The 23,924-nt window shown below is 37.5% G+C and overlaps 2 protein-coding genes across 3 annotated transcripts in view; both read right to left on the reverse strand.

Moving 5' to 3' along the window:
• Window positions 1-1,931, reverse strand: part of Rnf128 (ring finger protein 128, E3 ubiquitin protein ligase) — a 105,050-nt gene extending 103,119 nt beyond the window's left edge. The window contains exon 1 of the mRNA XM_005367367.1: window positions 1,526-1,931. Coding sequence (XP_005367424.1) covers window positions 1,526-1,931 — 406 coding nt within the window. The remainder of the gene's footprint in view (window positions 1-1,525) is intronic.
• Window positions 1,932-8,961: 7,030 nt separating this feature from the next.
• Window positions 8,962-23,924, reverse strand: part of Radx (RPA1 related single stranded DNA binding protein, X-linked) — a 74,576-nt gene continuing 59,613 nt past the window's right edge. The window contains exons 13-15 of one of the 2 annotated variants that reach the window (XM_005367368.1): window positions 15,979-16,269; window positions 14,184-14,351; window positions 8,962-9,083 (exon numbers count right to left, since the gene is read on the reverse strand). In XM_005367368.1, the coding sequence (XP_005367425.1) occupies window positions 8,962-9,083; window positions 14,184-14,351; window positions 15,979-16,269 (581 nt within the window). The remainder of the gene's footprint in view (window positions 9,084-14,183; window positions 14,352-15,978; window positions 16,270-23,924) is intronic. The other variant, XM_013353841.1, reaches the window with a different exon arrangement.

The raw sequence follows: 23,924 nt of genomic DNA on the forward strand, positions 1-23,924 counted from the left end.
TCTACAGAGCTAGTTCCAGGACAGGCTCCAAAGCCACAGAGAAACCCTGTCTCAAAAAACCAAACAAAACAAACAAAAAAAGAAAGTGTTGCTCATGCAAGTATCATATACGTAGTAGTGCTTCCTGTTAAAAAGTCTGTTCAGAGACACATATTAGCATGAGGGTCGGCATGTCTTTTGAAGAGATTTCCTATGAGTGACCTGTAGTAAATATTTTAAATTCAGCAGCAGGGCACTCATATTTCACACAATATTAGTTTCCACTGTACATTTGCGAAGAGAGTATCAAGAACAAGACTAATATTTACCTAGATGCTGTTTGTATTTTTAAAACAGCAGGAGAGTCAATGGTAGAACATGGTTGTGCACAGGCAAAGAAACCCGGAGCACCCAGGATCTCGAAGCTCGAATAAAAAGGAAGTCTTTGTTTGTTTGTTTGTTTGTTTCCCAGACTAGGCATAATCTCCAATCTTCACTAGAAAACTGCATTACTCTATTTCTACAAAGTCCAAGGACATACAAAAGTAGACAAATAGTCAGCGGAGGCTAATCAGATTGTTTTAGCTTGAAAAAGAAATGTGCTCAGCGGAACCCCTAGCAGTGCCTAGGGCAGATTACAAGAGACAGCGAGTAGAGTAGGATTTTTAAATTAATTAATTTTTTATTTTCTGCGCATTGCTGTTTTGCCTGCAGGTACATCTGTGTGAGGGTATCAGATCCTCTGGAACTGGAATTACAGACAGTTGTGAGCTGTTATATGGGTGTTGGGAATTGAACCCGGGTCCTCTGGAAGAGAAACCAATGCTATTAACCACTTGGGCCATCTCTCCAGACCCCCCAAACCATTTACTTTTAAAGTGAATTCTCAGAAGTACCTTCCCTTGTACAGTAAATAAAGTAGATACATTGGTTTACTGAAGAACTCATTAGGACACCTTTCCAAAGGAAAAGCTTTAGTTCTGATAAGAATTATTCTTCTGTGGACTTTTTAATGGGGAACATTTCTTATGGAGTCATTTACATGTATTCATCCCTTAGATAGACCCAAATCTTAGTGTACAGCAGCGCCAGAGACTCCTTTCTGCCAGTTTCACCTGTCTGCTATTGTCTAATAGTACTAATGGATCGGTTTTACAGTTTCATGGAAACACACAGAACCAGTTGCCGGGAGACAGTGAACCCAGCTGAGAAATTTGAAATAACACCGAAATTGAAATGTTATTTGGATGTTGACAGAGGTAAAGGCACAGCATATTAAAAAACAGTTGCATAACACATGCAGAAGAAACTAATAAAGGTATGTAAACCTGAAAGTAGGAATCATTTTACTAGGTCTTCCTGTCCTTGGGACAAATTAAGAATATTGACTAAGAATAAAATAATTGCAAGTAGTGCTGGGCCAGGAAACGTAATGTAAAATTGTAAGACTTAATTTCTTTGCCAGATCATCCATTAAATCTAGACAAGAATACAATTTTAAGTCAAACGTAAACATGAATTCTCTCAGGACTCAATCAGGACTTACCAAAATTTGCCATCTGTATTGTCTGGTTGCCAGTCTTCGGAGAATTGAAAATCACAACTGCATCAGCATTCCTTTTACTTGCTGTTTGAATTTTTTCAGAAAATGTGCAATTACCTCTTTCTATCAGTGCTATCCAGGGCTTATCAGTGTTAGTAAATTCAGTGTTCTGGTCGCAAGCTTGATAGTTACCGTCCTTAGGGATGCCCACCACTCCCATAGCATTCGCCACTCGTGAGGCTAAGCCGTAGACACCACACTCACACGTATCTGTTATGGTATCGTTGCTGGTCGTGTTGAAGTAAGTCACAGACACGTAGGCATTCGTTGAAAACGATGCTGTACTTTGAAGTAAGAAGGCAAAGACTGCCAGGCAATGGAAAAACCTGTTCTTCATCTTCCAATCCATTGCTTGTTCATTTGATCATAAAACTTAAGATGTCTGCAGATATTTCCAACTATCAGTCACCATTGTCCACTAATGTCCTCTCTAAACAGAAGTTTGAAATTTCAGTTGCAGGCAGGTAACTGATCTCAGCTCCAGCAACCTAAGCTCTGACGGCATCAGCTCTTGCTCACTTTATCTACATTCCCTTCTGCTTGTCCCTCCTCCAGCTGGACACACACAGACTCACAACCTTTAGCCAGACTCTCTTCGGAATTCTAACACTATCAACTTTACTCTGCATATAAATATATGAGGATTGGATGACTTTCTGCCATGAATTTTTTCTTCTTACCGTCCCAGCTAATGCACTTTCATAAACACGGAGTGAATTGGAATGAGGAACTGGACTCTTGGGAATCCCACGTGACAAGTCTGAAAGTCACCTCTCCTGGAATATTTCAAACACAAACCTGGTTTTCTTTTCCAAGCCCTGCTGAAGTATGCTATCAGCGATTGAGCCGGGAGTAAGTTCAAATCCCTACTTTTAATTGCTTTGGCACTAGTAGAAAGGATTTTACTACCTCTTCCTCTCCAGTTTTCTTTGTGAGTTATTTTGTAAGAAGGTTCCCCAAGGAGTAGCCTCTGTTACCTCGTTTACTCATTAGAAGTAAACATACTTTGGTAGTTTGCAATCTCTTTGAGTACAGTGCCTTGCCCACGGTAGACAATCAAATATTTGTTCATTGTTATCTACAGGCTGCTGGCTTCCATAATTTCCCCTCAGGTTTTACACTCTGCAAGGTAGTGTTTAAGCCTTCATTTTCAACACTGAGAGCTTTTACATTCTTCATCCCCCTCCCCCCCCAAATGTATAGACAGGTTCATTTCACTGCCTTCTTTGTTTCGAGCATGGCTTTAACTTGAGACTACAATAGATCCTGGGAGCAGTTGCACACACATTGCCAGAATGTCAAAGGGTCCAGGCAGTTTTCTGGGATGGGGAGATTACAATGTGTGCTAAGGGCTGCTGAAGGAATAGATGAGCAGACAAGGCAAACAAATGTCAGGAGTCTTATTGGGCCAAGAGTTAGCAATCTATACAAACAGGTATCAGGCTGTTGGAAGAAGCAGAATGCTACCAGGTCAAAATGAAACTAACTATACTGGCGGTCCAAAGTCCAAGGCAAGTAGTCAGGAGCACTGGGGGAATCTAGCAAACAGTCAAACAGAAAATAAGAAAAACTGTTGATGGGCAGGAATAACCAAAGTGTTTCTTTTTGTCTTTTCTTGTGTAACTAAGATATTAATGTAAACATATTCATAATAGAATTAATAACTATGACTGAATTGAAAAATGTCAAGGCCTATGTTCTATTCAAAAGTATACACAGAATGTTCATGGTTTTTCTGTGGACACCACCATGTTGTTGTGCTAAATAAAATGGAAATGATAACACGGGAAAGTTATTATTGCTAATATGTTACTGTCCCAAACTTTCTGATGGTCAGTTATTAGTGGTAAATTTCCCATCAGCATTCAGTATTGAAGAAAGTTAATTTAAACTTTTCTATCAGGAAAATGAAATCATTTAAACATAGATTCATGACAAGCTAGTGAAATATGATGGACGTCAGACTTCGGTGATCCCCAAACACTCCTTTCAACCCACATTTTCCTTCTGGACATCACTCTGTGCCTTTCAAACAACAGCTCTCCCAGAACATTTTGTGGCAGAGCTGCTGTACCGAAGACAGTGTCACTAAAGTCTTTGGTTAAACTGCTCAGGTGACGTGCATGACTTTATATGGTTACCAGAACTGTATAACTTGTATATGAGCACATTTATGTTCGCATTTTATGGTATTTTTATAGTCACAACTTTGATAATTTCAAATTGCTCTTAAAGCTTTTGTGGTTGAGTAAGACTTAACAGAATAAAGATACTCAATTTTCACTCTAACTTTTAAAGTCATTAGTGGGGAGGTATTAGTAGTTTCAGTGCTTGTTTAGTGGTTTTATCGTTTTATTTGTAGAACACCTAAAATACAGTCCTTCAGAAAGTTACTAGAATGATGATTCATGGCTCCCTTACTCCAACATCCTGCATCAGGACCTGCGCGGATGGGGGAGTGCAAAAAATTGATTTTATTTTATTTTACTTTGTGGTGCTGGGAACTGAGACCAGGGCCCCGTACATGTCAGATAAACGCTCTATTGCTGGGCTAGACCTTTAGTACAGATTTCTCTTTTTAAGTAACACTTCTAGGTAATTCCTATGCACAGAGCCTTGGTTTCATCTCTAGCACCAAAGAATCCAGTGTGGTGGTCCATTTTCTATAATCCCAGCACTTGGGAGGTAGAGGTTGGCAGATCAAAGTTCAAAGTCATCCTTGAATATGCTGAGTTTGAGGCCAACCTAGCATACATGAGACCTTGCTTCACAAGACACCTGAATGCTTATTTGTATTAAGCTTGATATTCTGAGGATTTATGAAGTATCTGACACACTACCCTTTTCACAAATGCCAATTCTACAACTAGTGTCATATTTTTCTGCAAATACAAATATCTCTGGGACCCTTTGTCTCCATTTGTACACAAAAGCAGGCCAAACTAAGATCCACCTATAATACTTTTACCATATTTAACAAGATAAACCTATGAAAATGAAAGTTATATGAAGCTGAGAGGGAAACATGCTGTGGAGAAGCCCAGAAGAAGCTGATATTACCAAAACACATTGTATATGTCTATGAAACTTTCCAAGAATACAGAAATCTTATCTTAACAATGAGCAAAAATACTATTGCTTGTGTCATTAGTTGCACAAGACTGGGCCTTGCCAACATTTCATGGGGGCGGGCATGAGATTCTATCTTCTCCCAGTTGCTGGGCACTGAAAAGTAGCCCATGTTCCAGTAAAAAAGCCTCCATTCATGCTCATAGGAGCAACCTTAATTCATTGTGTCATATCCAAAATAAGATGAGAAAGCTGGAGGGGAACTTCTTAGAAAGAAGGAGGGCTTCAGTAGAAGAGGTAGAAAGAGTAAGAGTCAATCATGAGGGTGAGAATTACTAAAAATACTATATATGTATGAAACTAGAGAAATGTACTTGCTTCCTATTTTTACCAAAACTATGTATGTATGAACATAGGTGTGTATGTGTATACTACTGCAATACAAACAAGTAGGTCATTAAATTAAGTGATTTTTATGCTTATTTTTGATTATAGTGATCTATTAAGTTGGTATTTTAATAATTGTAAGATGTTGTTAACAGAAAAGCACATTTTCAGAAGCATATGGCTATAATGAAAAGACATTTTTTGTGTCCTAATAAGCATTCTAACAAACCAAAGGACCCATAGAACTTGATGGGTCCATAAGTCAAATGTTACGAGTAAGGAAACTGAGGTTTAAGTAGATTTCCTCAGGATCCCACAAGACTGGTGCTTGGATTTAAAGCTGCTTATAGACACACACACACACACACACACACACACACACACACACACAGAGAGAGAGAGAGAGAGAGAGAGAGAGAGAGAGAGAGAATAAAGGCAGGTAAAAAGTTCAGGCTAGAGGGAGCATTGATATAAGAACAAGTGGCATACACTTTCTATCTAGTGTTTTTTTGTGTGTGTATGTGTAGCTGTGATAGAAACTCAAATATAACCTTAAGTGAATAAAAACATTACATAATCCCCAAATCTCATTTTTACCTATTTTCAAACATTTTTTTCCTAAATGTGTTTTACTAAAACAACTGATCACTGAAATAATAAAGTGCATTTCACCTCTCATCAATCTACCTACATAATCTTCGGTACTCATGCTTATGAGAGAAAGAAGAAGATGCTGAAGGTACCTGAAAAGATGATCAGTGCAACAGCAAGCACAAATCACAAAATGACTTCAGAAAAATAAACATTCAGACAAGAGACAACCTAATGATGGGAGAATGTCTTGGCAAACTACACAGCTAACAAATGATTAATATCAAGGTAAAGAATTTCGAATTAAACACAAAAAAGCCAAATCAACCAACCTATACATGATCTAATGATCTGAATGGAGAGTTCTTAAAATAAGAAACAGAAATGGCAAATAAACACTTTAAATTGCTGACCTCAGCCATCAAGAAAACGTAAATTAAAACTACTGCGAGATTCCATTTCTTCCAGCCATACTGGCTACCATTAAGAAGACAGAGGACAATGAATACTGGAAAACATGTGAAAAAAAAGTGGAAACCATATTTACTACTGGTAAGAATGTAAATTTGTCGGAAGTAAATTTGTACAGCCTGTATGGAAATGTGTATGGAGCCATCTCAAAGCAATAGAAATAGAACAATCGCAACCAAGATATACCACTCTAGGGTATAGAGCCAAAGTATCTGAAGTCCACAAGGCAAAAGATACTTTATGCTGTGACTGGGACTCCAGTCTAGAGACTCTGATGTCCTCTTTTGGACACTCCAGGTGCAGGTGCCCTTACTAACATGTGCCTATACCTCTTCCCCATCCCCACATAATTAAAAAAAATAAAGAAATTAGAGCTCTGCTGTGAAAAGGCTTCCCATTTAGTCAGCATTTAATGTTAATCATTCTTTAATAAAAATTGCTTAAAGCAAAAAACAAATTAAATACATATTTGGCAGAGAATATGCTTTCAAATTATCGCTTCACCATCTTGCCCAAGTATTTTCATGTCTACCTCTCATGTGCTATTCAAAAATTAGAAATTCTAGGGAAAGACTATGGTCCTTAAGTACATAGTATTTTGTCATTGACCAACTGACTTGTTTCTTGGAAGATGGCCTCACACTCGTATATTTGAAATTAATATTCTTCGGATGGTAGTTTGCCACTTTCTTTCGGAAACAGCTACAGCAAATTGCCAGATATATGAACACAGATGTTTAACTCTGAATTTTGATAAATACATTATATATATTATATATTAGTAGAATATAAATTTCTTAATATTTTAAAAACATTTATGCTATTTTATGTGTATGAATGTTTGCCTACATATATTCATGTGTCCCACATGCATGCCTACTACCTACACAGGTCAGAAGAGGGGGTTAGATACTCTGGAACTGGCTGTACAGATGGTTGTGAATCAATATGTTGGTACTGGGTATCAAACCCTGGTTCTCTGCAAGAGCAATAAGTTCTCTTAATCACAGAGCCAACTCTCCATCCCCAGTCCCTGGCATATAAACTTCAATATAAGAACAGAAAGTACGCCTGTGTAGTTTTTATATCTTTGTGCCTTTCAATTAACAGCTATGTCAATTCCCCCTTATGCATGTGGCTCTAAAATCAAATTGCCAAATAAACCCCAAATCCTAAATTCTACTTGAAAAATGAGTCTTGAAACCAGTGTGAGAAAATCACCTTGGATCACTTATAACCACACGCACACATATATGTGTGCCATCCAATATGGAAAACACACATGAACTGCACTCAAAATGAGACAGGAGACCAAAAAAGTTACTACATGTTAACTTATTTATTACTGCTATGAAACACAAAGGATTCACAGTTTAACCCTCAATACAGTTACAAAGAAAACTGAACACCTTTATGAACAAAATGCAGTATGCCTTTAAGTTTTTAGGCTTCCCATCACATTAAAACTGTATAGCACATGACATCACAAAATTATAGGGCCATAAAGAATGCTTCTGAGTTTACACCTCAACCACAATCAGATTCATCTTGATACAGAAATATTTACTCTCATTTGACATCTCACTTATTTAGCCACATGGGTGTTAGACACAGGTCTTTACAAAGGTAGAGTGATCATTTACCTTTAAAACACAGTAGAGATCTAGACCAAAACAAAATTCTGTTACTTACTGTCCTTTTATTTTCAATACAAGCACTTTAGATATTAATGTGAGATATAATTTCACTGTCTAAAATTACATCACATATACTGAAATTGCAAATAAACATAGGAATGTAGACATACTGTAGTCTCTGGCTTTAACATTATACACTGATCAAAATACTTAAAACTTCAAGGTATTGGAAATTGGTTGAAAACTTATATGATAATGTCATTCAATATATTCATTTTATAGCAAATGTAGAGAAGGGAGGGCAGCTGGATCATTACAATCTGTATGTATGTTTCTGGACATGATAGGAATTACGTTGTTTGAGCAATGGACTGAGCTCCCAAGGTCCAAATGAGGAAAAGATGGAGGGAGAACATAAACAAGGAAGGCAAGACCGAGGGGAGGGCACCCACCCACTGAGACGGTGAGGCTGATCTACTGGGAGATCACCAAGGCCAGCTGGACTGTGACTGATGGAGCATGTGATCAAACCAGACTCTCTGAATATGGTGGACTGCTGAGAAGCCAAGGACATTGGCATTGGGTTTTGACCTTACCAATGTATTGGCTTTGTGGGAGCCTAGCTGGTTTGGATGCTCACCTTCCTAGACCTGGATGGAGTGGGGAGGACCTTGGACTGCCCACAGGGCAGGGAACCCTGACTGCTCTTTGGACTGAAGAGGGAGGGGGAGGGGAGTGGGGTGGGGAGTGGGGGGAGGGGAGGGAAAAGGGAGGCAGGGAGGAGGCGGAAATTTTTAATAAAAAAATTTTAATAAAAAAAGAAAAAAATATAGGTGATCACTTTTGGAGAATGACAATTTGATCTTTAAATTTGTAAAGCAAGATTTATCACCATATGTGAATAAAATCAGGGGGATGTTAAATTGTGTTGGCCAGGATGCGTTGGAACAAAAATACACTTTGCAGAAGGAACAGTATAACATAAATTGTTACAAGTAGTCACACACTACTGAAGAAACTTCTGACAGAAAATTGTCTTGATGGTTTTTCAATAATGAATCTAATAATGAAGTGAGAATGTCAAATACAAGATGAACTGAAAACCACTTAACTTTAGAGTTCTTGGAATATTCTGATGAAAATACCAAGAAAAGAATAGATTCTCTTTAAAGCAGCATTCTATATATACCCTATAATTATTTTATGTGCTAATCTTTAAGAAGCCTATTCTGGAGTATAAATCTTATGCAAAAAGACCTCCCCTTTATTGTTACCCAAATTACAGATATCCAAGACACAGACGACGTGGACTCTATCCAGTTCAGCTGCTTCTTTTACAATATCACCTAAAAGTGAAAAACAGATGGTAAGCATTGTAAAATAGTTAAATATTTACTTGGATTTATAATCACACAAACTGATGATCTTTTTCTTACAATATTAATGGTGGCTCTAATCTTCTTTGTAGTTCATCACATGCATTTATGAAACTTCTCCAGACAGAAAGCACATCTATCAATAGGTGCAATCAATAATATTCTTACATGTATTTCCTAGAATATTTACTTTTCTGTTTCCTTTTCTTTTTTACAGAGTAAAGCAAATCTACATATTTTCAAGGTCACAGACAAACACCTTAGATTTTTAAAGAAGTTTGAAGATTAGCTATCTTTTTTATTTTCTTCTCTCTTTTTTTTTAAAGCAGCAGAAGCATAGACATTGATGTTATGACTGATACCTTCCTTTCAATAATTGTCAAACTGGGTAAAAGTATTTTTAATATACAATGAAAGGTATTTTTTCAATGTGAAAAGACAGGCCACAAGTTAATAATAACATGAATAATATTTGCTGGGTGGTAGTGGCGCACACCTTTAATCCCAGCACTCAGGAGGCAGAGGCAGGAGGATCTCTGTGAGTTTGAGGCCAGCCTGGTCTACAGTGCCAGGACAGGCTCCAAAGTTACACAGAGAAACCCTGTCTCGAAAACAAAGAAATAATATTTGTAGGAAAATGTAAAAAATGCTAGCAGTGAAATTTCTAGAAAAGATAAAAATAAGCAAATAATTAAGTGACTTATTTATACATAACATGCCTGGCCTAGCTGGAACCAATCTTAAACACTTTTTTTTTTTTGATTTTTGAGACAGGGTTTCTCCGTAGCTTTTGGTTCCTGTCCTGGAACTCGCTCTGTAGGCCAGGCTGGCCTCGAACTCACAGAGATCCTCCTGCCTCTGCTTCCCGAGTGCTGGGATTAAAGGTGTGCGCCACCACCGCCCGGCTTAAACACTCTTCAATGGGGGCCCATTAAAGCAAATTTTGATTTGGTCACACTGTAGAATATTTTGTTGTTCCTGAGTAGAATGTGGTAGCTCTTGCTATAAAGGCATGAAAATTTTCCAAGGCGTACTTTGGGGGAGCTGATTAAAAAACTGTGTCTATAGAATTCCAAAATACAACATCCCTTCATGATAAAGGTCTTAAGGAGAACAGAGATACAAGGAACATACCTAAACATAATAAAGGCAATATACAGCAAGCCAACAGCTAACATCAAACTAAATGAAGAGAAACTCCCAGCGATCCCACTAAAATCAGGAACAAGACAAGGTTGTCTATTCTCTCCATATCTATTCAATAGAGTTCTTGAGATCCTAGCTAGAACAATAAGACAACAAAAGGAGATCAAGGGAATACAAACCAGAAAAGAAGAAGTCAAACTCTCATTATTTGCTGATGATATGATAGTTTACATAAGTAACCCCAAAAATTCTACCAAGGAACTTTCTTACGACTCATAAACATTTTCAGTAATGTAACAGGATACAAGACTAATTCAAAAAAGTCAGTAGCCCTCCTACACAGATGATAAAAGGGCTGAGAAAGAAATCAGAGAAACATCACCCTTCACAATATCCACAATTAGAATAAATTTATTTCAGAGTAACTCTATGGAAGACTTGTATAACAAGAACTTTAAATTTTTGAAGAAAGAAATTGAAGAAGACACCATCAAGTGGAAAGATCTCCCATGTTCTTGGGTAGGCAGAATTAACATAGTAAAAATGATAATCTTACCAAAAGCAATTTACAAATTCAATGCAATGCCCATCAAAAATCCAGCAAAATTCTTCACAGACCTCGAAAGAATAGTATTCAACTTCATATGGAAAAGCAAAAAACCTAGGATATCCAAAACAATCCTATACAATAAAGGAACTTCTAGAGGCATCCCAATCCCTGACTTCAAACTCTACTACAGAGCTACAGTACTGAAAACAGTCTGGTATTGGCTTAAGAACAGACAGAACTGAATAGAAGACCCAAATATTAATTCACACAACTTTGAACACCTGATTTCTGACAAAGAAGCAAAAAATCGCAAATAGAAAAAAGAAAGCATATTTAACAAATGGTGCTGGCATAACTGGATATCAAAATGAAGAAGAATGAAAATAGACCCCATCTATAACCATGCACAAAACTCAAGTCCAAATGGATCAAAGACCGCAACATAAAGCCAGCTACATTGAACCTTACAGAAGAGAAAGTGGGAAATACACTTGAACTCATTGGCACAGGAGAGCACTTCCTAAATATAACACCAACAGCACAGACAATGAGAGAAACAATTAATAAATGAGACCTCCTGAAACTGAAAAGCTTCTGTAAAGCAAAGGACATGGTCAACAAGACAAAATGACAGCCTACAGAATGGGAAAAGATCTTCACTAACCCCACATCACACAGAGGTCTGATCTCGAAAATATACAAAGAACTCAAGAAATTGGTCATCAAAAGAACAAATTTATCCAATAAAAAAATGGAGTATAGACCCAAACAGAGAATTCTCAACAGAGGAATCTAAAATGGCTGAAAGACACTTAAGGAAATACTCAACATCCTTAGTCATCAGAGAAATGCAAATCAAAACAACTCTGAGATTTCATCTTACACCTGTAAGAATGACCAATATCAAAAACACTGATGACAACTTATGCTGGAGAGGTTGTGGGGAATACTCCTGCATTGCTGGTGGGAATGCAAGCTGGTACAGCCCCTTTGGATGTCAGTGTGTCGATTTCTCAGAAAATTAGGGAACAACCTTCCTCAAGACCCAGCAATACCACTTTTTGGTATATATCCAAAGGATTGTCAATTGTGCCACAAGGACATGTGCTCAACTATGTTCATAACATTGTTTGTCATAGCCAGAATCTGGAAACAATCTAAATGCCCTTCAACCAAAGAGTGGATAAGAAAAATGTGGTACATTTACATATGGAGTACTACACAGCAGGAAAAAAATAATGACATTTTGAATTTTGCAGGCAAATGGATGGAGCTAGAAAACATTATTTTGAGTGAGGTAACCCAGACCCAGAAAGACAATTATCATATCTACTTATAGGTGGTTTTTAAACACAAAGCAAAGAAAACCAGCTTACAAACCACAACCCCAGAGAACTCAGACAACAATGCAGACACTAAGAAAGACTTACATAGATCTAATCTACATGGAAAGTAGAAAAAGACAAGATTTCCTGAGTAAATTGGGAGCATGGGGACCTTGGGGGACGGCTAAAGGGGGAGGGGAGATGCAGCAAGGGGAGCAGAGAAAAATGTAGCGTTCAATAAAAAAATTATGTCTATAGAATTCAACTTATGTGCATTTATTTAATGGAAAAATTTAATCAGTAAACATGGCAAACAAGTGAGAAAGAATAGACATGGGAAGACAAGGGGAACTTTCACTTTTAAACAGGATTTTTCTGCAACTGTTAGAAATTTTAAATTATTACTGTGTATAGCCTTTGTGATTAAAAAGAAAGTCGTGTTTACAAGATGACAACAGTGAGCCTGGGCGGTGGTGGCGCACGCCTTTAATCCCAGCACTCGGGAGGCAGAGGCAGGTGGATCTCTGTGAGTTCGAGACCAGCCTGGTCTACAAGAGCTAGTTCCAGGACAGGCTCCAAAGCCACAGAGAAACCCTGTCTCAAAACCTACTCCCCCCAAAAATAGATGACAACAGTGTTATCCCATGAGCCACTGCTTTAGATCACGAAGCCTATTTGATCTCTTACATTAGAAGTGGGAAAGGAATGGGAAAGTTTGGAATTAGGCAAACTTTCAGATTCCAATCCTAGCTCTGTAATTCATGTTGGTGAGACACTGAGTTCCAGTGTAGTCACCCTTAAATAGGGGATAGCAGTATTCACTGTGTCAAGCTCTCTATGAGCATTAGTTAGTTGAAAGGCCAGGCACACTGTTCAACACAGAACGACACCAACACTATCATTTTTACTGCTGTGCCATAAAAAAAGTGATATCTCACTCACAATGAATCACCTTGCTTTTTTTCTCCTCTAGTGATCTGTGTCCTTCATGTCCAAATATTAACTACCTAGCAGACTGGTACCAGGCACTTTTCATGTGACCACGCTAATGATGGCTGGGAGGATACTGGCACTAGTCATGAGCAGATAAGTGAGAACTCTGACCTACAATTGTATATCAATAATTGTATATGCATACACCAGAAAGTATGTGACAGGGTAGATATGACACGAAGGGAAAATATGAATACAGAAATATTTCCACTAGTTAGGGGATTTAAGACTACTGAAAGCCCAAGGGGTTGTAATATAGGAAATTATATTACAAATTAATTAATCATCTCTAAAATAGGAAAAAAATCCTGAATCTCATAAATTTAGATACTGAAACTCAGTTTGTACAAGCAGGCATGCCAAGTGATATCATCAAGAAGACTTAATAAGATATGCTCCAAATCAACAGAGCTTCCAGAGTTTCATCAGTTTGGAGGAACCCACCAGAAACTGGCAATAAATGGCATTCTTAAATGCTCTCTCAACTGTATTATCCTGTTGCACTCAATGAAAATGACTAGAAGCTTTACCACTTGCTCAGGAAACAGAAACTACAACAGAATAAACAACCATCATTGCAGAGTTAAGTTTTTAAGCACAGAATGGAGAACTTGATATTGTAAGAAAAAGCATAAGTTGCTAGAGTTTCACTGTTGGGCTCACATATAGTCTTAGCTGTCCTGAAGGAGCAGAATGAATAAATAGCACTTGAATAACCAAACATTTATGAGAAAACAATTATTCTGTAGAATTGCTAGCATATTATAATTTGAGGCAATTATACAGCAAAAGTATAAAGGACAAAAGGAAAGATTTACACTAATTCATGGACATACCCTGTCAGTCTGATGAAGTAAATATAACCATAAAAGGGTTCTTTATGGCTCACTGGAATGGAAACAAGATATTTAATTTATTTAAAAGACACACTCACATTTAAGTCTTAGGGGGTACACTTAGCAAATGAGTTAAGGCTACAGTAGTTTAAATAATAAAAATGGAGAAAAGGTGACGATTCTTTATGTGTTTTTTTTTCTGAACAAAAAGAACAGTTACCTGCAACTGCCTTGGGATCTGGCAGTTTTTCACGTTCAGGTGCTTCTGGTGGGTACACGCAACTGTGATTCATGCAGGTCAAGAATGTGTCTATTTGAGATGTCCTCACATCCTCTGGAGAGTACATAGGTAGGAACGCAACATCAATCGCAATCTCATGGTTCAAACCTGTGAGTGAAAGATCACACATTGTTAAATGTTTAGTAGATTAGCATATTTTGCTAGTTTCAGTTTGCTGGTTTGATCATAATGTGTATCTAATAGTTTAAGACCTGTAAAAACCTGTTTACCCACAGGGAACGAAACTCAAATTGATTTGGATAAGCTGTACCTTCTCACCAAGGTTGCCTGACAATCAAAAGACCCTTTACCATACCTTAGCTCTATACATTTTATCTCTGTATTAAGTTAACGTATTAAAGAGCAGAATTTATGGGTTATAACATGATATAATATACATATTTGTGAGATTTATTTAGATATGCCTCACTGTTATAGGTGACTATGTATGTTATAAACTTAAGGTAGGAATAAAGTATCTCATATATTTTCATTGCTTTGCAAATCAAAACTAGTTGAACATAAAAGCTCATTTGTAACTGTGTTAATAATAACTTTACATGGTATATTTAGACTTAAATTTTGTTTGAATTAAAAAATATTATTCTAACATTGGATACTTGTTTTCTCTGAAATGAAAGTGGTTAAGAGACTCAGGAAATCTGATTTTTAATCATGGCCTGCTTTCTGCTCAACTTGAATGAGAGACTTAAAGCCATATAATTTTTCTTTAGCTCTGAATTGAATAGGCAATCAAATAAATAAAAGAATGTTCTTTCTCCATTCCAGAAAGCTCAGGGAAAATTACTGCCAAATGGCAGTAAATTGGTTATCTTTATGGATCGAGTAACAACTACATTCTATCCTTCCTTTAAAATTCATAAATGCCTCATATTTCATCTCTAAACCAACCTTGAAAACAGGTAAGATAACATTTATATAAAAATAGCACAGTTCTAATATTGATCTGATCTGGTTAGCAGAATGACAAATTTGTGTTCCTTCTACCCTTGCTTTTAGCTGACTCACAGCCAAAGCTAATAAAAAGTGACAATTACATATGAGTCAGATGAGAAGTACAGTCAATCTGCTTCAGTCTGTAGCATGTAAAAAAAACCATTCAGTCTCTGTGTTTCTTTATGACTCTTTGTTTCTGTGGTTATTTTATGTGACTTATAGGAAATCTTGGCTTAAGTTTTATTTCCTAGATATGGAACAAAGTTTGGTAGTGTATCTGATGAGATCAAGCACCATTATCAAGAGAAAACCATCTGAAAGTCAGAGCTTTCATTATCCATGGATATTTATACCTTGTACTACATGCACGAATATTTACATTAGAGGAAACAGGAAGAAATGGACAGAAGGGAATAATGGTGAAAACAGCACTGGTAAAAGTTAGGACCAAGATCAACAAACAGTATTGTCAGTCATGGGTAAAGGAAAGCTCCCTTAGTTCCCATTCTCATCACCCCCAAAATTTCTAAAGACTTGCCAGTGTTGAGACACCAACCAATCTGATCTTAATTTCATAATTAGTGCTTCCCTCATTTAGTTTGAGCCAAAGAGAAATCCCCCCTTGGACTTGTGTCTGGCAGAGGGTGCTTATATATTTTAAGTCTAACTTCTAACTATATTTAATAAATACATTAAATTTTACACAAACACAGAGATAAATAAAGTCAATACATTAAATTAATAGTATTCAAGAATAAGAGAAAAGCAGTTCACCTACCTAGGATGGTTACTTCAAAATGGCCAAGGCTTCGAGCACTTGGAAATTCACTGAGTTTGGGGTGGTTTCCTTCTGAGGGTACATACTTTGCAGGTTGGGTATTATACTGCTGGGCGAGAAACTTCCCATGCTCTGAAATAAATTTCCGCGGAATACTTTCAGGATAAACACGACTGTAGTATAGGTGGTCTCTCAAGCTGCACTTCTTGTCTCTCCACAGCTGACTCTCCCATCTGTCACTTGCTACTCTTCTGGACTTCCCTCTGGAACCAGCACTTGAACTTTCTTGACCTGTCGAAAGCACAATGGGACAAGCATAATGGGCCCATAGACTAGCTAAACCGAGGCATTCATTACATTACAGATTAATGCGGAAGAGTTCAGCAGCTTTAAGATGAAAATTGAGTATCCAAAAGGTAATTCTTATTGAAGTAAGGAAAGAGGAGTCTGGAGTGATGGCTCAGTGGTTAAGAGCATTTGTTCTTGCAGAGGACCTAGGTTCAATTCCCAGTACTCACATAATGGTTTACAACAGTCCATAACCCCAGTCTCAGGGGATTCAGCACCCTCTTCTGACCTATGCAAGCACTAGGAATATGTGTGGTGCAACAACATACGTGCAGGCAAAACAACCATATACATAAAATAAAAAAATTTAAAATGTGCAAAAGTTTTGAAAAACGTTCAGAAAAAATTAAATTTGCTTTCTAAATAAATTTTCCTCCAAAATTATGAGTGATGCAGTTTTCTCATTTGTTGGAATTGTGAAGATTTGTAACTATCTTTTTAAGAGTACTTCTCCATTTCCCAAATACTCTTGAATAAACATGTTCCTTTTATTGTATGTAATTCAACCAAAGTGAAATCAAATTCATTACAACAGCAATATAGTAATATTCATCCATTTCTTTGTGTCAGTAGCTTCAACTGTCAATTTGATATAGCCCAGAGTCAGCTGAGAGCATCTCAAGTTGGGGACTGTCCAGATTAGGCTGTTCTGCAGCCATGTCTGTGAGAAATTACCATAACTGTAGGCAGTTGAATTCCTGGGCTGTAAGACAGTTTAGCAAGCCAAAGGAAGCCAGTCAATAAGCAGTGTTCCTTTATGGCCTCTCCTTCAGCTCCTGCCTCCTTCAGCTCCTGCCCTCTGGTTCCTGTCTTGAGTTCCTGCCTTTAGATTCCCACCATGATGGACTCTCACACGTACATCAAATAAATCCCTTTGTCCCCAAAGTTGCTTTTGATTAGTGTTTTATCACAGCAACAGAGTAGCACACAGGTATCATTTGTATTTTTATAGAGTCTCATGTAGTCCAGGTTGGACTATTAACTCAGTATACAACTGAAACTTGCCTTGAACCTCTGGTCATTCAACATTGGGCTCTGGAGGGGCTCTCAAAGGTTGGGGTTGTAGGTGTGTGCCAGGTAACTATGGAAATCATTCATTATTGGTAGAAACCATGTCCAAAATAAAACTTAATTTCTGCTAAAAGTAATCTGAACAAATACTGTTTTTTGTCGAATAGCATTTCTCCTACAAAAATTTACATTTAGTGTGTATGATACTCCTTCTAGATGCACATGGCTTATGATGAAGGAAAAGGGAAATAAATTGAGATTAAATATCTCAGGACTTGGGTTGGTGAAATAGCTCTTTGGGCAATGGTGGTTGCTGCTGAGCTTGACGATCTGAATTCAGTCCCCTAGGCCTCAACATGGTGTGAAGAGACAACTCTCACAAACTGTCCTCTGATTTCTACATGTGAGCTGTGGTGTGCACACATGCATACACAATCAAATGTTAAAAGGAGGTCTCTATTATTATTCTTTGTTTTTGTGTATAATATATGCATGCATATATATATGTATATACACACACACACACACACGAGTTTGTGTGTGTGTGTGTGTGTGTGTGTGTGTGTGCATAGAGAGCCAGAAGTTGATGTTGAGTATTTTCCTATATTGCTCTCCACCTTATTTTTTGAGACAGGTTCTTTAACTGAAACTGAAACTTACTTATTGTCTGGACTGGCTGGCCAGCAACCTCCAGGTATCTTGCCTGCTCTGTCAGCACGGCAGTGGAATTACAGGTATGTTCTCTGCTTGTCTTTTTAAGTGGGTGCTAGGGATCTGAGCTCAATTTGTCAGCCTTGCAGGACAAGTGCCTTGTTGAATGAGCCATTTCCTTAGGCCCCTATTTGTTTGCTACTAAGAAACCAGTTTATTATCTATGTGCAATGCAACTGCTATATTTGGTTTCTAAAGTAGAATATATGTTATCCCTCACACAGTATGAGAGTTGTTCAACAGTTATTGTGTACCTGTTATACATCAGACATTGTGCTAAGAAATTTGGTACGACTAATATTTTGATTGAATAACACACCTTTGGGCATAAAGACATATTCATGCTAAAATCAGAACAGAAATTAGATGTAAAAATAAGACTCTCATGTTGTCAGTTCTACTAAGACAAGCTATGCGCAACTACATTTTGAAGTTAACCAAGTTTGCCAAGTTGCTTCTTTACAATTGTTTTGTGTCCTGTTATCAATTCCTGTCCTAGCATAAGAAGCCTTGATGAGACAGAGCAACAAAGCTTTACCATGGTTAATACACCAGTATTGGCATTTCAGATTTTATCCTCTATCAAAGTCCATGCACCAAGCACAGTGCTTGGTTTTTTAAATTAGCTGGACATCTACTGAAAAAAAAATGATTCATGTTAAAAGACAGCATCAGAAGGCAGGATATAGAAATTGAACACAATCTTCTGTTCATCAGGAATCTAAAACACTGCAGTGCCACAGGAGTTATTTTAAGTTCAAAATCAGGCTTATGGATGTTCCTATGGTGAGTATTGATAAGGAAATGGATAAACAAATGAAACACATGAAAAAAAAAGAAATATACTCCAAGGAAACAGGCTTAAACAGAAGATTGAGAACTGATTTTACTTTTTAAATTCCCTCTAAATAAATCCCTTTTATTAAACTAATAGAAGTACTTGGGACAACAGGAAGTACCTGAGCATAGTGGCACAGCCTATAATCTTAACATTTCAAAAACTGAAAGTCAGAGGCATGAGAATTGTGACTTAAGAGACACAGGCAGGCTGTGTTAGTGAGACACTGTCTGAAAGAAAAAGATGAAGAGCAGCAGTAACAGCAAGTAACTTACTCAATGACCCACACCATACTGAACATTCCCACAGCATGATTAAGTCATATAGTATCTTAATCTTTTAAAAATAAACACTTATCTTACCTTATGGAAAAAATTACATTATTGAACTTGTCAGGACTAAGTCATGAGCACACACCCACACACACCCACACCCTCCCCCCCCAAATGTATTACTAGAGACTATAAGGGTAAATACATGTTTTATGAAAATTTCTCCTAAAACCATGCTTTATATTTTTATCTTAGCAATTTCAGATTATAATTTCCTACTTCAGTTATATATTCCTAACAAATGAATATCAAAGAAGTACAGGCAACACTCGCATTTACAGGTTGTGAATAACTACGTGTTCAAGAGAATTGGGAAAGAGACAAAATATATTCAGACTTCGCGTTTTTCTAAAAATGAGATGAAGAATCATAAACTAGAATTCTTTTATGTTTAGTTTGAGCATTACTAGAATTAACATACAAATACACATTTGTTTATCATGTGAAAAATGGAAATACATGTCATTAAATAAATAAAAAAGTTCCTCCTGTGGGCTAGAGAGATGGCTCAATAGCTAAGAGCATGGCTACTCTTGAAGGGAACCTGGGTTCAGTTCCCAGAACCCACACAGCAGCTCACAATTGACTGTAATTCCAGTCCTGAGGATCTGATGCAGACATACATGCAGGCAAAACACCCATACACACAAAATAAAAATAATTTTAAATAAATAAATAAATAAAATAAAAATAGTCATCCAGAGTGAGAGTGATAGAATAGGAGATAGGAAACATGTAAAAAATTAAAGTTCTTTAAATTTGTGTTCTTTGGTAGAGTTGACTTTGGAACTATGTTAATAATTAACCAAATGATAAAACAAGTATTATCTGAATATATTTAAAGAAATCAAGTCCCTAGCATTAAGATAAAAGAAGTGAGCTTAAATATCTACCCAGTTTATAATAGAACCATTCAGAAAGGATTATTACAAGTTATCAAGCTATAATAGTGGGGTACACCATAAAAACAAAAGGAATTGCAAAAAAACACTCAGAACATTATTCCGGGCTTCTTAAATTTGCAGTTGGTGTTATAGTTTTGACATGTCCCCAAAAGGTTCAGGTGTTGAAGGCTTGCTTCCCAACTGGTGGATCTATTCATTGAGAGGTGACTGAACAAGGAGGACCCAGGTCTAACCAATGGATCTGGCCCTTGTTGCTTTTCAGATCTGCAAACCCTTGATGGCCTGGGAAGTTTCACGGGTGTTCTTAAAGTAAACACAAAGATTTGCAGTTCTTGATTTGAGTCGTTTTATAGGGGTTTCTGGGTCATGAGAACAGGAAACCATTTTCACAGGTCACATTAGGCTTCTTATGGGAAAAGGAAGAGCAGATTCCGGATTCTTGCCCTGGAATAGGTTTCCTTTATTTTTAATCTTGTATTTGAAAATTATTTGTTGATTCAAATTGGAAGTATACTTGTGAAATTACATTTTGTCTTAACACTAACTAAATACCTAATAACCAATAAGGTAAGGAAGCACTTTTTCTCACTCTGCCCTCTGTAAACGCTTAGAAACAACAGTTAGCCAAGCGTATAGTCAAACCTATAATGCCTTGTCTGTAAATGCTAGCTGCTACCGCTCTGTGGGGGAATGATTGATTTCATGTCTGCGGAAAGAATGTGTGAGAGGGGTCTGTAAACACGCTGAAAAACCAATAGGAAAATTCTTCCATTCCCCCCACCGCTATCATACATCATGACGGTCATATGAACAGTAGAAGCATAAATGAAGAATGTCTGACCCACAAATTTGCCAGATTGTCACTAGTAATGGTAGTGATAACAAAAACAAAACAAAACTAAAACCAAAACAAACCAAACCAAAACAAACCACCAAAAGAAGCAAAACCGAACCAAAGCAACAGCAACAAGTCTACCCTACAACTGATCAGTTCTGAAGAATACTTGGGATGTGAATCATTATTTTGGAAACTGACAAAGAAAAACAGAAAGTACATTTTTCTTTTTAAGTAAATGAAATACATCCTATGAGCATTTGGAACTAAGCATTTATCATCAGTACCTGACAACATTAAGAAACAAGGAAACTTTATAACCCTCTAGAAAAGTGTTGAATGTGTTAAACTGCCCCCACTAGGTAACAAGGAGCAAGGAAAAAAATTAGTTGGAGTAGGGAGAATAGAGTGGAATTGGTGTAAATACAGTATTCACGTATGCAACTCCAAAAATGTTAATTAAGGAAAGAAAACATGTAATTATAAAGATGAGACAGAAATTGTCAGAAGCGACTGGGCAAGAAACCTGGACAACCAGAGTTCAGAGCAATCAAGAGAACACTTAGTCCAAACACAGACAAACTGAAAACAGCGGGAAGCTTTATGGGCGCTAACTGGGCTGTGGACTGCCCCTCCCTAGCTACAGCAGGGTTCTTGAAGAAGGAAGCCAGGGTTCATTCTGTGCAGCCCTGGTCCTGTACACCTTACTCACAAATTATGTAGCTTTCTTCTTTTTGTTTTTCTTAGGCTGTGTGGGGGAAATTGGGTGTGTGAGCCCATGAGTGTGTTTGGAGGCCAAAGTTCAACATCAGCTAGCTTCCTCGATTGAGCTCCACCTTAGTTTTTTTTTTTAATTTTATTAACATTTTTTTTTCACAGCAGCTATTTTGATAATATTCCCTGCCTCCCCTAACTCCTGCCAGAACACCTTTACCTTCTTAGTCACCTAACTTCATGTTTCTCTCTCAAAAACAAACACCACCACAAAAAGCAAGGGGGAAAAAGCTTTGAAAATTAATGTTTTGATGTCCACCTTACTTTTTGAGACAGGATCTCTCAAGAAACCTAGTCTACTGAGCTAGTTTGGTTGGCCAGTGAGTTCGGGGTACCTAGCCATCACATGCCACCCTTTCCCACCACTGGGTTTGTTGTTGTGCACTGCCGCGCCTCACTTTTTACCCCCCTGGAGATGCGAACTCAGGTCTCCACGCTTGAACAAGCACTTTACTCACTGAGCCATTTCGCAGCCCAATTTAGATCTCTTCCAACCTACCAGGGCATACCTAAAGTAAGTACCATACAAGAGTCCTGACCTCTGGTTTGGGTAACTTACTGAAAGCTGGAAAAGCAGTTGGTATACCTTGGGAACGCTGTGAAGCAGACAAAGCACCTGCAGAAATCTGGAGCAAGGGACGGGAACTGAGATGGAAAAGTCTAAGGTCACGGAGGAAAAGTCAGCTTGAAATTGTGGTTTTGAAATTGGTGCATTCAAATCACACATGTATCCTAGGTCATTTGGAACAGGCTCTCTCTAAGTTGCAAACTCAAAAAAGCTCTAAGAGCTTAACTTTCACTTGAGGTTGCTCCAAAGGCTCCGTGGAAGTCTAGCTAAGTCCTGAAGGAGGACCACAGCCCAGAGCCAAACTGCTAAGGTTGGGGGGAAGTGGTATTTCACTTTAGCTTCTGTTGCTCCAAGAAATGTCTGTCAGGACAATAGATGGACATAGTTAAGGAAAAGAGAATTCTGTAGCTACATACAATGAATTTCAACCAAGAACTGGAGGAAGTCACTAGACAAAGGGACATTTGTAGTTTTCAAAAATAAAAAAAGCAGCAAATCTTATGGGGAAGAAAAACTGATTTGCATAGTCACTGCATCATAATATTCTAATGTTCAGTTTATAGTAAGAAGCCAAAGCCTTACAAAGAAGAAGGTGAATATAATGCATTCAAAGGATGAAAATAAGTGAAGAGTCACTGACAAGACCTGGACATTGGAATTGTAGTAAAAGTATTTTTAAACAAATGGCTCAAATGTGCTTTAAAAATGAAAAATTGTTTAAAGGGCTAAATATAAAATAATAGCAATACAGGCAAAACTCAAAACCAAACCAGAGAAACAATACTTGAATCAATGGGAAAAAACCCACAATAATAAAAACTAAAATAATAATCCATGGGAAAAAACAATAACAGAATAGGAGAATTTACTCTAGGGCTTCAATGGTATTTCTGAGAAGGCAGAAAGGGAATCAGCAAAATGGGAGGATGATTAAGGAGCAGAAATGAAAGGAAAGAAATGAAATGAAAGCAGAAATGAAAGTTAAAAAAAACAGATCTCAGGGAACTGGTGTGGCAACATGAAGCTGACCACCACTGATATTATCAGAGTTATAAAAGAAGAAAAGGAAGAATGAGTTCTTGAAGAAATAATGGCCCTAGATTTCACAATGATACAGATTATAACAAAATGGGTGAAAGGCACGCCAAAAGAAAGACACACAAAAGCAAGGGAGAGGCAGCCTGGCAAGGACAAAAACGTGCTCTGCAGCAGAGTCCTCATAAAAGCCCCACGGGGCCAAAAGGCAAACTGGTGATTTCGAACACTGGGGAAAATGTTAACTAGGGATTCTATATGGAGCAAAACATTACTTCAAGAATGAGTGCGAGATTAACACATTGTGAAGAGAGAATAGAAAATGAGGGATTTGGTTAGCACTCCATTTAACCTGCAAAGACTGCTAAAGGCATCAGGTGGACGCAAAAGGACACAGAGCTGTACAGAACCTTGATGATATATCAAGAATAAAGACCTTGCGTAAAATTACCTTCATTGACAAATAGCAAAGTTCACATTGCTGTGTTTTTAGTTTTTAACTCTGGTTGTTAATTTTCTATATGAAACCAATCACGTTTGATATGTATAAGACATAATTAAAAGCTGGGCAATGGTTGCGCACCCCTTT

Source organism: Microtus ochrogaster, unplaced genomic scaffold (assembly GCF_000317375.1).
Source record: "Microtus ochrogaster isolate Prairie Vole_2 unplaced genomic scaffold, MicOch1.0 UNK17, whole genome shotgun sequence".
NCBI lineage: Eukaryota > Metazoa > Chordata > Mammalia > Rodentia > Cricetidae > Microtus > Microtus ochrogaster.